A 14,771-nucleotide genomic window follows, 5' to 3' on the forward strand; every position below is an offset into this window, starting at 1 on the left:
TCACTAAATGAAGAAGAAAGGAGGAGGCTAGGCCCCTACTTCTCTCATTGCACGATCATAACACTATATTATTCACTAACCTTCTATCCTTATCATCAAACTTCATTCACATGAAGGGTTAATTGGTAATTTTTTAGCCAATTAGTGGGTAAGTTTATTTCCCTCAAAAGGATTTATAAATTATTTATTAGAATATATGTCAATTAAAACATTGAAAAACGTTGTATGCAATGAGAAATGAAATGATATGATGATTTAATAGTTTTAGTTAATTATTACTCCCTTTTATCCTATAACAATCTATTTTATCGTCATTTAAGAGAGGGTCAAAATCTAAAATAGAAAATATATTTTTGAAATCTTATTAGGGCTTCACTATAGCAAAGGATTTTGAGTTTGTGAGGTTTACCATAGCGAACAAATGATTTGCTATGATATAGGATCTTAAATCAAAGAGTGTCTTGACCCAAATCATCATGAGTGACATCTTTAGTTACCCTATGATTGCAGAACAAATTACTAGCCCATCAAACCATTTTAAGAATCCAAATCATTAAAAAAAAAAAATCTAAGCAGTTTAAAATAAATATTGCTCGAATTCTCATAAACTCAATCTCTTGTCAAAAACATTTCAAAATTAAAACCCTTGAAATCTGAAAGTCATTATACCAAAACTCTAGACAATCATTAATGAAGATGCAACCCTAAAAAATATAAAGTGTAAATCTAATTGGCTAAAGTGTTTGAATCTGAAGAGATTGACAAACAAAGATATATTTATGGTAGCGCAGAAGGGTAACTCAACCTTGGATCAAACATTCAAGTGTCTATCAACTGATGTCTCAGATAAGTGTAAATTATTTTCAATAACAGTAATCATATCTTGTAAGAATGATATCATCTCAGATAATCTTCAGTATGATATTCAGTAATAGACTTGTCCCACATGCAAGTTCAAAATAGTCGGTAAGACATTTACTTTATAAACCATATAGAAATCATGACATTTATAAAACTACTCACAGTACTGGTGCTGAAATACCAAGTTCACAACTCGAGTAATATGAATCTCTTTGGTCAATCTATTATCAAATTCATATAAATTTCTAGTTAGGTTCTATGTTTAAGCTAATTCTGTAACTATTTAAATTACCCAACCCTCAACTTTCAAGTTTGATTCTCAATGTGTCAAAGTATCTTATTCCGTAACGAATATAACTTCAATTTCAGCAGCAACAAGTTAAAAGCTCTAAATATTCATATCTTGTGGTTGCTTAAACAATTTTATTAGATATTACTACAATTAAAAGCAACTCAAGGTCAGCATGACAATGTAATTTCCAACTAATGCTACTGGGAGCATATTTTGGCATTAGTAGTATAAATATACTTCAATCTATTGGTTTTCTCATTGCCCAAATCCATTGATCAATCATGTATCTTGATACTCATAAATAGAAAGAAAGTATATATGATTTATCTGTTTGTACAACTCTTGTTGCCAACTATTAGCCTTTAGTATTTAGATTTCAACACCTATAGTGAAATACCTAACTAATAATCTCGGAGAGGCTTTAGGATAAGAAAAGCAAAAAGGATTTACCTCGAACCTGAAAGCGAAACCTTCGAATAAGTCTCTTTCTCCTTCTCCCTCGCCCTTTCATTCTTTCCTCTTTTTCCTGGTCCTTCGCTGGAAACAGAAATACAACAGCTCTGTTTTTCTTCTCCTTTTTTTTTGAACGTTGAAAGTTGCAGCGTGGTTGCCTAGGGCTTTTTTCCCAATTCTTTTTTTTCCTTTTAAGCAAATAGATGATTAATTCTCTTTTTCTTAACCTAATGATATATATACACTTGTTTAATTATAGGGTATTACAATGAAACATGTTCACGTAATTTCAAACACACATATTCGTTTTTCTCATGAAACCCACACACAAACTATTAATATATCGACGCGGGACCTTGACCTGATCGAGTACTTGATGTATAAAGACTTTGTGAAAATATTATTTTGGATTATTTTTACTTTCAGTTTCAAATCTTGTCGGCTTGGTATGCGTATATGCCTCGAGATGCGTTGGATAGCCAGTTTTACCCATTGATTTTAGCTTGATGTCCCTATCATTATATCATTCTTACTTTATTTCTTTTCATTTTTATACAAATAAAATTGTTATTACCTAAAAGATATTGAGAAATAGATAAATTGAACTCACCCGGTTCAAGTTCATATACTTATAACAAATTATTCAAATTCTAGAAGTAGAGTTGCAATGTGTTACACTAGCAGCCTGATCCGCTATAACGGCGTCGCCATAGTAGTTTCACCCTCTATAGTACATGTACAAACTCTATAGCTCCTGCACAGATGTCCTGCTATAGTGGTGTGATGCCCGCTATAGTTGATTGCACAAAATTGGAGACTCGGAAACCTCCCAAAATGCCCTTATTTTGCAACATACCTTCGACCCTTGATGTCCCATACAAATCCTTTCATGCCAACATCTATTTGAGAGTTTTACTCACCTTAATTCGATACTTGAGTTTCTTAATATCTTAGATGCTTGAAAAAATAAATCAAGCTTGGACATATTGTCACACTCTTTTTTTTTACACCACACTTAACACAGTTTAAATTTTTTTTTTCAATTAATATGATGTTTTGATAAGGGATTCCTTATTTACAAAGTCATCATCTGTCACACCTCTTTTTTTACCACCTTAGGCGTTTTTTATATTAAAAAAAAAGATAATGCACAAGTACCCCCTCAACTTATGCCCGAAATCTCAGAGACACACTTATACTATACTAAGGTCCTATTACCCCCCTAAACTTATTTTATTAATAATTTTCTACCCCTTTTTAGCCTACGTGGCACTATCTTGTGGGCCCAACGCTGGTTGACTTTTTTTTCAAGCCAGTGCCACGTAGGTTGAAAAAGGTAGAAAATTACTTATAAAATAAGTTCAGGGGGTAATAGGACCTTGGTATAGTATAAATGTGTCTCTAAGATTTCGGACATAGATTAATGGAGTACTTATGCATTTTTCCTTTACCTTAAAGTAAAATGTCTAAACATTTTACCCCGATGAATTAATTAAGAATTTTTTTCTTAGTGTAGACTACCATGGTCACTTTAAATTTGTGCTTAGGAAAACATTTCAATTTGAGTTAATGAATTTCTATTAAAATGTCAAACAAAATGTTGTACATTAATGATGAGTTACTTGAACGGCTTTTTAAATTCTACATTGCAAAATTAGACTATTTGCTTTTATATAAATGAACTTATACGTCAAGAATATGATCATCACTAGAAAATACAATAGGAGCAATGAAAATGAACCATGTATGTTCATTTTTCTGTTAAACTAATTTTAATACAAGTCTACTAATAGATTTATAATATTAAAAATTAAAATATATTATAAGATCCTCCAAAGAAATTCGAATGGATTGAAATTGTAATCTATCTTTACAATTTGATGTGTGGGTGTATTTATAATGTATATGTGTGTTCCTTGTTGGTAAGTTTTCTTTCGCATTTCATCAATATTATATCACTTTTTAATTTATAATTTATTTTATTAATATATTGATTTGTTTAACTTTTTTCATTTTATATGATAGGGTGACATGTATATTTTATTACTTTTCATGTTAATTGATTTGATATAACATATATTTTTTCTTTAACATTCCTCATATATTAGACAACATATCAACATAAAACACTTAAATAATTTGAACAGAAGTTACTTAAGATCGAATAATTAGATATACCTTTGAAATGGAGATTTTCTACTTGGAAAGTATATGTGTTGCTACTTTAAGGAGTCTACGTAGTACGAATTCAGTTCAGTTACATAATTAGGTTTCATAATCAGAATATTAAATTAAAACATAATAAAATAAATGTTAGAAAAGGATTAAAAATTCATTCTCTTATATAAAGAACAACCTTCAAGTAGACTACTTATAAATCATTTTTGAAATAAAAATTAATTTAGAGAATTTAACTAATCAAGGTTACAATTGTAAACACAAGTACAAACATACTGTCCAATAGTACCACCACTTGAGCAAAGACCATTTCCATTGTACTTTTGAAAGCATTCTTTTTTGCAATCAGAAAGAACACATCCTTTTGGATTCAGAATTTTCGTACATCTGTGTTGTGCATTCACTTGACTAATATCCAATGCAACTGCAATCAAAGTCATGAAAAGCAATATTCACTACACACATGTAATAAAAAAAGACTTGAATTGTTAATTTTCATCATAAGTTTGATTGTGCCTTCTATTAACATAGAGAATTTTTATATATTCATGTGAAGTTGACCTATAACATAAGATAATTAACTCTATATATAAACTCAAAGATGATTACTTGAAAAACAAAGAAACAACCTATTAGAACCAATGATATTATACATATATATCATGAAACATTCCTCACATTATCAATATATAAAATTTATGCCTCAGAACTTTAAATAGCATATATTTCATAAAAATGAACAGGCAAAATCTCAAAAAAAAAAAATACAAAAGACAAACCTGAAATGATGAGAAGGAAACAAAGAGCAAAGTTAAAAAAATTGGCCATTCTTAATCAAAATTTTCTCAAGTTAATTTCAATGATTTACTTTTGTATAAAGTGCAAGAGACTATTTATAGTGTGTTTTTGCAACATGTTGATAAATAAAAATGGTTAATAAATCAAACTAATTTATTTTTGTCCATTTATAATTCATTTCCTTGTTGAGAAGTTATGGAAGGTTGTTCAAATTTTTGACTAGGATAAGATCTTTGAGAACTTATAAGGTAACATAATTATTATATTCTAATTCATAATTATATATATGTTATATGTCTAATATGTTAGAATAAAATGACAAATGTATATATATTTTTCCTAAACTAATTAAAAGATCCTACCTAAAAGAATTGATGATTTTTCAATCTTAAAAATTATTTTTTTCCCATTATTATACAACTAATAGGTAGTACCAAAAAATATTTGAGAAAGAGATAAATTGTATATTATAAGTGTTGTAAGCAATATCAATAATTAATATTGTAGTATCGTTTTATGAAAATTAAAGTTATATTCATGTGGTTAACACAACAATAAGATACCAAGTGTAATTCATAACTGATATCTTGAGAGAATACAAAGTAGCCAAATACACACGTTTTATCCTTACCTTAATGGGTAAAAATGTCATTTTTGAAAAAACTCAGCTCAAAATATAAGTATTCAATGAACGATTAAATAAAATAGCAAAATACAAAATGAATGACCAATGTATCATAGCAATACACATAATGATGAGAAATTAAGTGATATCACTAAATGAAGAAGAAAGGAGGAGGCTAGGCCCCTACTTCTCCCATTGCACGATCATAACACTATATTATTCACTAACCTTGTATCATTATCATCAAACTTCATTCACATGAAGGGTTAATTGGTAATTTTTTAGCCAATTAGTGGATGAGTTTATTTCCCTCAAAAGGATTTATAAATTATTTATTAGAATATATGTCAATTAAAAACTTGAAAAACGTTTTATGCAATTAGAAATGAAATGATATGATGATTTATTAGTTTTAGTTAATTATTACTCCCTTTTATCCTATAACTGTCACACCCCTTTTTCGCGCAGCGGCGTAAGGGTTTTTCCAATTTAAGTGACGTTATTAATTAGGGGATTATTTTAATATTTTAAGAGTCGCCACCTGGAATTGAGTTACGGTGTTCCAAGTCACCTTTTGTTTAATCCCTAATCAAAAGGAAATGACTCTTTGTTTTGTCTGCGAACCAGTTCGGGTAAGGAATTCTATTGACCGAGGGGAAGGTATTAGGCATCCCTCGAGTCCCGTGGTTCTAGCACGGTCACTTTATGGACTTTTATGACTTAAACTAATTTTTGAATATTATATTATTAAGACAAATGTATTTACCCTCCTTCTTTGATTTATATTAACATATTTAAAACTGTACTATTTTATAAACATGTGAAGTTTTTACACATTTTTATTAATTATTTATTTATTTTTCATGCTTTCAACATTTGCCTGCTTCTTAATTTCTCTCTTTTGCTTTTTTTATTGTATTTTTGTTTCTCTCTTCTTATTTCTTTTTATACTAATTTTTTCACTTTTTTTTTTACTTTCCTTATTTTTATATTTTTGGTTTTTACATTGATTTTTCTTCTTTTTCTTTTCTTACCTTTTTTTTAAAAAAAAAATAGTTGCGTTTTTTTAATTGATCATACTAAAATATTTTATTATTTTTTTTAACACTATACTTTTGTTTCTTTTCATTTTTGCAGTATTTTTTATTAAATTTATTTTTTCCTGTACATTTTCTCCATTCTTTTAATTATACTTTTTTTATTATTATTATTCTTTTTCTGATTCAGATGTTCTTTCATCACTATTTCTTTTCTTCTTCTATTATTCACGTATTCTACCTCTTTCCTTATTCCATTTTATTGTTATTTTTTTTTATCTTTTTTCTTTCAATTTATTATCATCTCCTTATCCCAACAAGTTTATTATTTTTTTTTAATAGAATCTAAAAATAATAATGTAAGACAATACACATAATATAATACAAAATATAATTTAATACATTTCTAAACACAACCAAACAAAGAATTCATTCAAATTAGTAAGACATGAATATAAAAATTTGGATAACTATGCATCTTATCAATAGAGTCATAATAACTACACATATTATCATTAAAAACTAAACATAAAAAATAAGAATAGACTTAGACAATAATTTTACCTAAGCATGAAATAAACTATGCGTCATTTAATACGAAATAAACTACGGTTTGTTATAGCAATTTCACACAAAATATAACTATATAAGGGATCTAAACATAAAGTTGATCTGAAATATTTGAACAAACTTCATATAAAAACATAATGGTTTAACCACATGTGAAATTTGACAACTTCAATATATTGCAATCAATGCTTGTATAACATGATATTAAATTATTGGAAAAAAATTAAATTAAATGGTACCTCTTGCGAAAATTCCACCAAAAGAAAACAATTCGAATAAGGAACCGCGAAAGTAAACCTCAACTTCAACTTTTGTTTGTGAGTCAAAGCAAAATATGTGAATATATTTACTGATCTTTTGTTTGTGGGTGAGTCTTTTCCTTTTTGTGTGTATTTTTTCTTTTCCCCTTTTCTTTTTTTTTCCGATCTTCTTCTTTTTTTTTTCTTTCTGATGTTGGCGTCTGTTTAATGGTGCAGGTGTGCAATGTGTACGTGGGGTGTGAATGGTGAATTGCGAGTGGGGAGTGGGGAGTGGGATCTTGGGTTTATTTTACTTTATTTTTATTTTTTTAAAACATTAANTTATATTTATGTTGTTTATTCTTATATCTTTTAAATAAACTTAATGAAAATAATAAAAAAAAATTCAAAATATATTGATAAAATTATTTATGCTCTAAAAATTGGTTAAACTTAAATTCGATCAAAATTACGTGTCTACAGTTTGCCCCTCTTTGACTGGAAACACGAAGAGTTTTTTCAGACAAATAAGTAGACAAAAGTGACAAGTTTTGACCGAACTCTTATTTGAAAGACCAAAATTTGTGCGACCGAGTCCTTGTTTGGACATCCTACATATCCCGGGTGATAAGGGAATCAGGCCACTTGTAGTTCGAGGAGATAAAGTGATGAGTTGGAAGTTAAGTGAGGTTCCATCGAGGCTCCAGATCGCGGCTCTTATCCTTACAAAAAAAATTGAAAACTATTAGTCAAAAGAAAAACAAATGTACAAACTTCTATCCACGCAGCTTTTCTTGAATCTTCACTTGAATTTTGACTTTAAGATATCACCTTGATTTTTGAGTGAATATCTTAACTTAGAATTGGAATGGAGGCTGAATTTGCCACTTAGACGGAACTTTTGACATTCTTCAAAATGACAACTTGAAAAATGCTCTTGGATGAATGCGTGTTTTCTTGATCAAAAGTTGACTAGTAAAAGATGTGTGGAAGTCAGGCATGCTACATGCATTGAAGAAGCTAATTCTAACCATCATGGAATTGATTATTCTAAAAAATTTGAAACTTTGTTCTTGAATTTCAAATCCAGGTCTCGCTTGAGAAAACCTGAGAACCACCACAAACAAAAAAATAAATAAAATTTTTGCCCCAGTTTTCACTGGGAAAAATTTTGTGAGTTATTAGCAAATATAAATATAAAACATAAACTTCAGCTAGGAAGTGTTTATTTCAGGAGTAAATAAAACTAAAAATCTAGACTAGGAAGTGTTAATCCTATGAGAAAGTAATCTAATCCCATTATTCAGGAGGGTCCTGCTAGTCCCATTCTCCAGGAGGGTCCTGCTAGTCCCATTATCCAGGAGGGTCCTGCTAATCCCATTATCCAGGAGGGTCCTGCTAGTTCCATTATCCATGAGGGTCCTGCTAATCCCATTATCCAGGAGGGTCCTGCTAGTCCCATTATCCAGGAGGGTCCTGCTAATCCCATTATCCAGGAGGGTCCTGCTAGTCCCATTATCCAGGAGGGTCCTGCTACTCCCATTATCCAGGAGGGTCCTGTTAATCCCATTATCCAGGAGGGTTCTGCTAATCCCATTATCCAGGAGGGTCCTGCTAATAAAATTTTCAACAAACTAATAATGCCAACGAAACATTGTGAATGCTATCTTCATTATTTTGAAGTTCCTTCAAGGAGAAAAATAATAATAATACTACTAATAATAATAAATAAAATAAATATTCCAACATTCAAGTAATTGCTATTTTGATATATATTAGCCAACTTTCATATAATATTCCACAAGTCTTTATTGTAGGGTTTCCATTTCGCTCGCTGCAGACTAGGTTGAACATCTAGGTTCCTCGAATCCTCAATCTTGGAACAACTTGTCCCTGCTTCAACAAAGAAAATTTGTGAGTTTGAAAAGGTGGTGGTTGGTTTGTGGTTCCATCTTTCGACAAGGACGGCTCAAACACTTATGACGCTTTGGTTGTTTCCAACGGTCAATACATCTTATTGATTGATTGTACTTTCATCCAAATTTGCTTATTTTGGGACCTAAATCCAATGTCTTTATCTCACAACACTCATTGTTTAGCCTTCATACGATCAGAGAATTTTCGAATTCAACACTTGAAGACAGATTAACTCAGTAGCCTGATGCTTTGCCTAGTACCATTTAGAGACTTGGTAGAGAGTCTTGAAATTCCTTCGTAGTTTTTTTTTTTTTTACAAAGACTCGACTCAAATACATACCAAAAAAAGTGACGAAAAGAAAATATAAGAAAATTACGAACTATATGAGAATAAAAGAAAAGATTCGATGAAGACTTTTTTTTTTGTAAGAAGAAGAAGAAAAACTTATCTGAGTGTGGGAGCCGAGTCTACTGATCATGCCATGCAATTTGAATTGATTTCCAGACTTGGCTATCCAATCTATTCATCAACAATTATTGATTATTCAATCTTGATGTGGAATCCCAACACTTAATGAAGCCATAAATAATTTGAACCCATATAGACTTTGTGATATTCGCGAAGGTCTTTGCCGCTAAAACTCTATCATGTTAATTGCTCCAGCTCACGTCTGCCTTATGGTGCATGTCATAATTTTCACCAATAAAACTCTTCGATTTTCAACTCCTTTTCGCCTTACGGTGCCCACTTAGGGTTTTCACCAATAAGACCCTCTCATTTTTATTTATTTTTACTCACATTTGTCTTATGGTGCCCATTCAGGATTTTTACCCACCCTTAACCGACTTACTCTCAACATATCAAGGGTTGATGCAAAGACTTTTTTTTTTACCCTAGATGATGGGGTTGATTTTGAGCTTTGAGATGAGAGACCAAATGAATAAACAAACGAATTTTGCCCCAGTATACTACAATATGAATTTTTGGATTTGTATTTGGTTGAATCGAACCCAACATTAGGGCTGCCTACGTATCTTGCCGAAACAAGAATTAGGTCAAACGTAGTTCAGGCAATTTGTTTTTGTTTTTTTTTTTTTTTGAAAAGTCAAGGCAACAGCATAACCAAGAGATCCCATTGAATCAACCCTTGAAATGTCGAGCCCAAACATAAGGGTTTCTAATATCGAAACTCAATCATATGTAATATCTTTTCACAGCATCAGCATTGACGACCGTTTCTGTCACTTTGCCTTTTATATCTGCTAAGTAAAGAGCACCATTGGGTAATACCCTTTTAACAACGAATGGTCTTCTCCAATTTGGAGAAAATTTGCCTTTGGTTTAAGCATGATGTGGCAAAATGCGTCTCAACACTAATTGACCCTCTTCAAAATGTCTGGGACGCACCTTTTTGTTGTATGCCCGTGACATTCTTTTCTGATATAATTGTCCATGACATACTGATGTCAGACGCTTCTCATCAATCAAACTTAATTGCTCTAACCGAGTTTTGATCCACTCATCATCATCAATTTCAGCCTCCACAACAATTCGTAAAGATGAGATTTTAATCTGTGCAGGTATAACTGCCTCAGTCCCGTATACCAGTGAATATGGGGTAGCGCCCACTGACGTACGGACTGTAGTGCGATAACCCAACAAAGCAAAAGGCAACTTTTCATGCCATTGTCGAGAACTTTGCACCATCTTACGAAGTATCTTTTTTATATTTTTGTTAGCAGCTTCTATAGCCCCGTTTGCCTTTGGGCGATACGGAGCCGAATTTCGATGCTCAATCTTAAATCGGTAGCATACCTCTTGCATTAAGTGGTTGTTGAGGTTTGTGGCTTTATAAGTTATAATCACCTTTGGAATACCAAACCGACAGATGATGTTGAAATGGATGAAATCCACCACGACCTTCTTCGTCACTGACTTGAAAGTTACTGCTTCCACCCACTTTGTAAAATAATCAATAGCCACCAAGATGAACCTGTGACCATTCGATGCTTTTGGTTCTATCGGTCCAATCACATCCATTCCCCATGCCACAAAAGGCCATGGAGCAGACATTGCATGCAACTCAGAAGGGGGAGAATGTATTTAATCACCATTTATTTGACATTCATGACATTTACCAACAAATCGTATGGAATCCCGCTCCATGGTGAGCCAATAATATCCTGCTCGAAGTATCTTCTTGGGTAGAACATATCCATTCATATGAGGTCCACAAACTCCTGAGTGTACTTCAATCATGATTGTGGAAGCCTCTTGAGCATTTACACACCTTAGAAGACCTAAATCGGGTGTCTTCTTGTACAGTATGCCTCCGCTTAAGAAAAACCCCTTGCTAGTCGTCGAATAGTTCTTTTTTGATTATTACATTCCAACGGACATTCTACAGACCAAAGATATGTTTTGATATCATGAAACCAAAGCTTACCATCAAATTCCTCCTCAATCATGTTGCAATAAGCATGTTGATCACGAATTTTATGTATAAAGAGTCGATATGAGCGTCATCAGGGTGTTGGAGCATCGAAGATAAAGTGGCCAATGCATCTGCAATCTCATTGTGCACTCTGGGAATGTGTCTAAACTTTATCGACACGAATTGTTGACAAAGACCTTGTAAACAATGTTGATATGGTATGAGCTTTGGGTCTCGAGTTTCCCATTCTCCTTGAATTTGATGAACTAGTAAGTCTGAGTCTCCTAACACTAACAATTCTTGGATACCCATGTCAACAGCTAACCTTAGACCCAAAATGCACGCTTCATACTCAGACATATTATTAGTACAATAGAATCTAAGTTGGGCTGATATAGGGTAATACTCCCCTGATTCAGACATAAGAACAGCTCCTATTCCAACTCCTTTCCTGTTAGAGGCACCATCAAAGAATAACTTCCAACCTTGATTGTTATCGTGAATAACTTCACCGATACAAGATATTTCTTCATCTGGAAAATAAGTATTAAGTGGTTCATATTCTTCATCAATAGGGTTCTCTGCCAAATGATCTGCCAATGCTTGAGCTTTCTTTGCGGTCCGCGTTATATAGATAATGTCAAAATCTGTGAGCAATATTTGCCATTTCGCAAGCTTACATGGGCTTTTGAAAAATATATTTCAACGGATCCATACGAGAGATGAGATAAGTAGTGTAAGATGAAAGATAATGTTTCAACTTCTGTGCTACCCAAGTTAGGGCACAACACGTTCTTTCAAGAAGGGTGTACTTCGCTTCGTAAACGGTAAACTTCTTGCTGAGGTAATAAATGGCCCGCTCTTTCTTCCCAGTGTCATCATGCTGACCCAGTACACAACCAAAAGAATTATCCAGTACTGACATATACAATATCAAAGGTCTTCCCGGCTCGGGAGGAACTAACACAGGGGGATTCGATAGGTAGTTCTTAATTCTTTCAAAAGCTTCTCGACATTCTTCGGTCCACTCGACTGTAGCATTCTTTTTCAACAACTTAAAGATAGGCTCACATGTTGTTATGAGTTGAGCAATGAATCTGCTGATGTAGTTTAACCTTCCTAGAAGGCTCATAACCTCAGTTTTGTTCTTTGGAGGTGGCAATTCTTGAATTGCTTTTATTTTTGAAGGATCCAATTCGATACCTCTTCGACTGACTATAAACCCCAAAAGCTTCCCCGATGGTACTCCAAATACACATTTTGCAGGATTAAGCTTGAGATTATACCTGCGGAGCCTTTCGAAGAATCTCCTTAAGTCTTTCACATGATTTGGCTGCTTTTTAGATTTAATGATAACATCATCCACATAAACTTCGATTTCTCTATGCATCATATCGTGAAACATGGTTGTCATTGCTCTCATATAAGTTGCCCCTGCATTTTTTAATCCAAAAGGCATAACAGGATAACAATATGTACCCCATGGAGTGATAAAAGATGTTTTTTCTGCATCTTCATCATCCATAATAATCTGATGGTAGCCCGCATAACAATCCACAAAAGATGCAACCTCATGTTTAGCACAATTATCCAATAAAATATGGATGTTAGGCAAAGAAAAATCATCTTTTGGACTTGCCTTATTCAAATCACGATAATCAACACACATTCGAACTTTGTCGTCTTTCTTAGGGACGGGTACAATATTGGCTAACCAAGAAGGATATTGAGAGACTTGAATGACTTTGGCCTCAAGTTGTTTTGTGATCTCCTCTTTAATTATTACACTCATGTCGGTTTTAAGTTTTCTCCACTTCTGCTTTATTGGAGGAAAATTAGGATCAATTGGCAACTTGTGAACAACCATGCCAGTGCTTAATCTAGGCATGTCATCATAAGATGACGCAAAAACATCTTTGTAATCAAACAGGATCTGTATTATATCGTCCTTTTGATGTCGAACATGTACACTTATCTTAGTCTCCTTAATAATTTCCTGATCCCCCAAATTTATCGTCTCAGTTTCACTCATGTTTGGATTTGACTTATTTTCAAAATGATTGAAATCCCTCCTTACTTCTTCAAATACTCTGTCTTCATCATGTTCGATTTCTTGACTTATTATTTCAATATTAGGTCGAAGATTAGATTGGATATTAAGATCTGGCGAAAAATTCTGCATGCATGTCATATCACTAGAATCGGCATAGAAAGAACTGTATAAAAGAAAACGAACAAATATATTAGACTGAAATAAAGATGCAATTACATCCTATTGAAAAGGGAAATAGAATGTTTGAAATAAAACGACAAGATAAAATCCGAATTACAATCCTTGAATGAATCGGACGACAAAAGAAAAAACAAGACAGACTACCAAGACTTGTCTTTAATGGGGAGAGGGGTGGCCTCCCAATTGTTTAGATTGACATCAGGACCAATGAATTGCACATCTCTGCCGCTAGTGCCTTCTCCGAGTTCCACCATATCAACCTCGACAAATAAATCTTGAAAATAGTTGATCATTTCTTCGCTTACTTTCATCACTGGTTCTGGAAAAGATGATTGATAAGATTCTGTTGCGCGGGCTTTGATGAAAGATTTGTAGATTGGTTGTATAGGCTTGGTAAGTGATTATACATCTCTCTTCTGCTTCTTTGCCTTCATTTTGTCCTCGACTCTAGGTTGGTAGCCTAAGCCAAAAGTACCGATGCTCTTTCGTAGACTCAATGGATAAGCTCTCCCTTGCAAGCAGATTCCTAAGCCTTTACCCGGCTCAAACCCATGTTTCAGCAATCCATTCACCACCATTATAGACGCGATAGGCATCTTTGGTTTTGAAACGACACTCCCCTCGGGTACATGCTCAATAACCACTACCTCAAAAGCTTGATAAACCAGTGCCTCATTCTCATTATTCGCCTTGATAAAAGGGGAGGAGGATTCTTTGTAGATTGAAAAATCCCCCTCACCATGAACAATCACTTATTGTCGGTCGTATTCAAACATAATCATTTGATGCAACGTTGAGGGGACTACTCCAGCCTTATGCACCCATGGCCTCCCCAACAATAGATTGTACGACGCGTTGATATCCAACACTTGAAAATTCACAGCGAAATCCACAGGCCCTATGGTTAGTACGAGCTCTATCTCACCAATGACATCTGTTTTTGACCCATCAAAAGCTCTAACACATACATGGGTCATACCCTTTCAGCACTAACATTCAATTTCTGTAGAGTTGATAAAGGACAAATATTTGCTCCAGATCCTCCATCAATTAGAACTCGAGTGACATATGAAATCTCACACTTTACAGTGATATTTAGGCCTTGGTTATGTCCTGTACCTTCTTTGGGTAGT

At 33.1% G+C, this 14,771-nt stretch overlaps 1 protein-coding gene across 1 annotated transcript; it reads right to left on the reverse strand.

The window, feature by feature from the left end:
• Positions 1 to 10,312: 10,312 nt before the first annotated feature.
• LOC114074302 (uncharacterized protein K02A2.6-like) lies at positions 10,313 to 11,044 on the reverse strand. Its single transcript, XM_027912159.1, has one exon. It carries the CDS (start codon positions 11,042 to 11,044, stop codon positions 10,313 to 10,315), a length of 732 nt encoding a protein of 243 aa, XP_027767960.1.
• Between the last annotated feature and the right edge of the window lie 3,727 nt (positions 11,045 to 14,771).

The sequence above is a fragment of the Solanum pennellii genome, chromosome 10 (assembly GCF_001406875.1).
Source record: "Solanum pennellii chromosome 10, SPENNV200".
Taxonomy (NCBI): Eukaryota; Viridiplantae; Streptophyta; class Magnoliopsida; order Solanales; family Solanaceae; genus Solanum; species Solanum pennellii.

What these genes read in the sequence shown, in the direction of transcription:
- LOC114074302 (XM_027912159.1), bottom strand. Translation starts at nt 11,044, where the DNA reads ATGTCTGCTCCATGGCCTTTTGTGGCATGGGGAATGGATGTGATTGGA.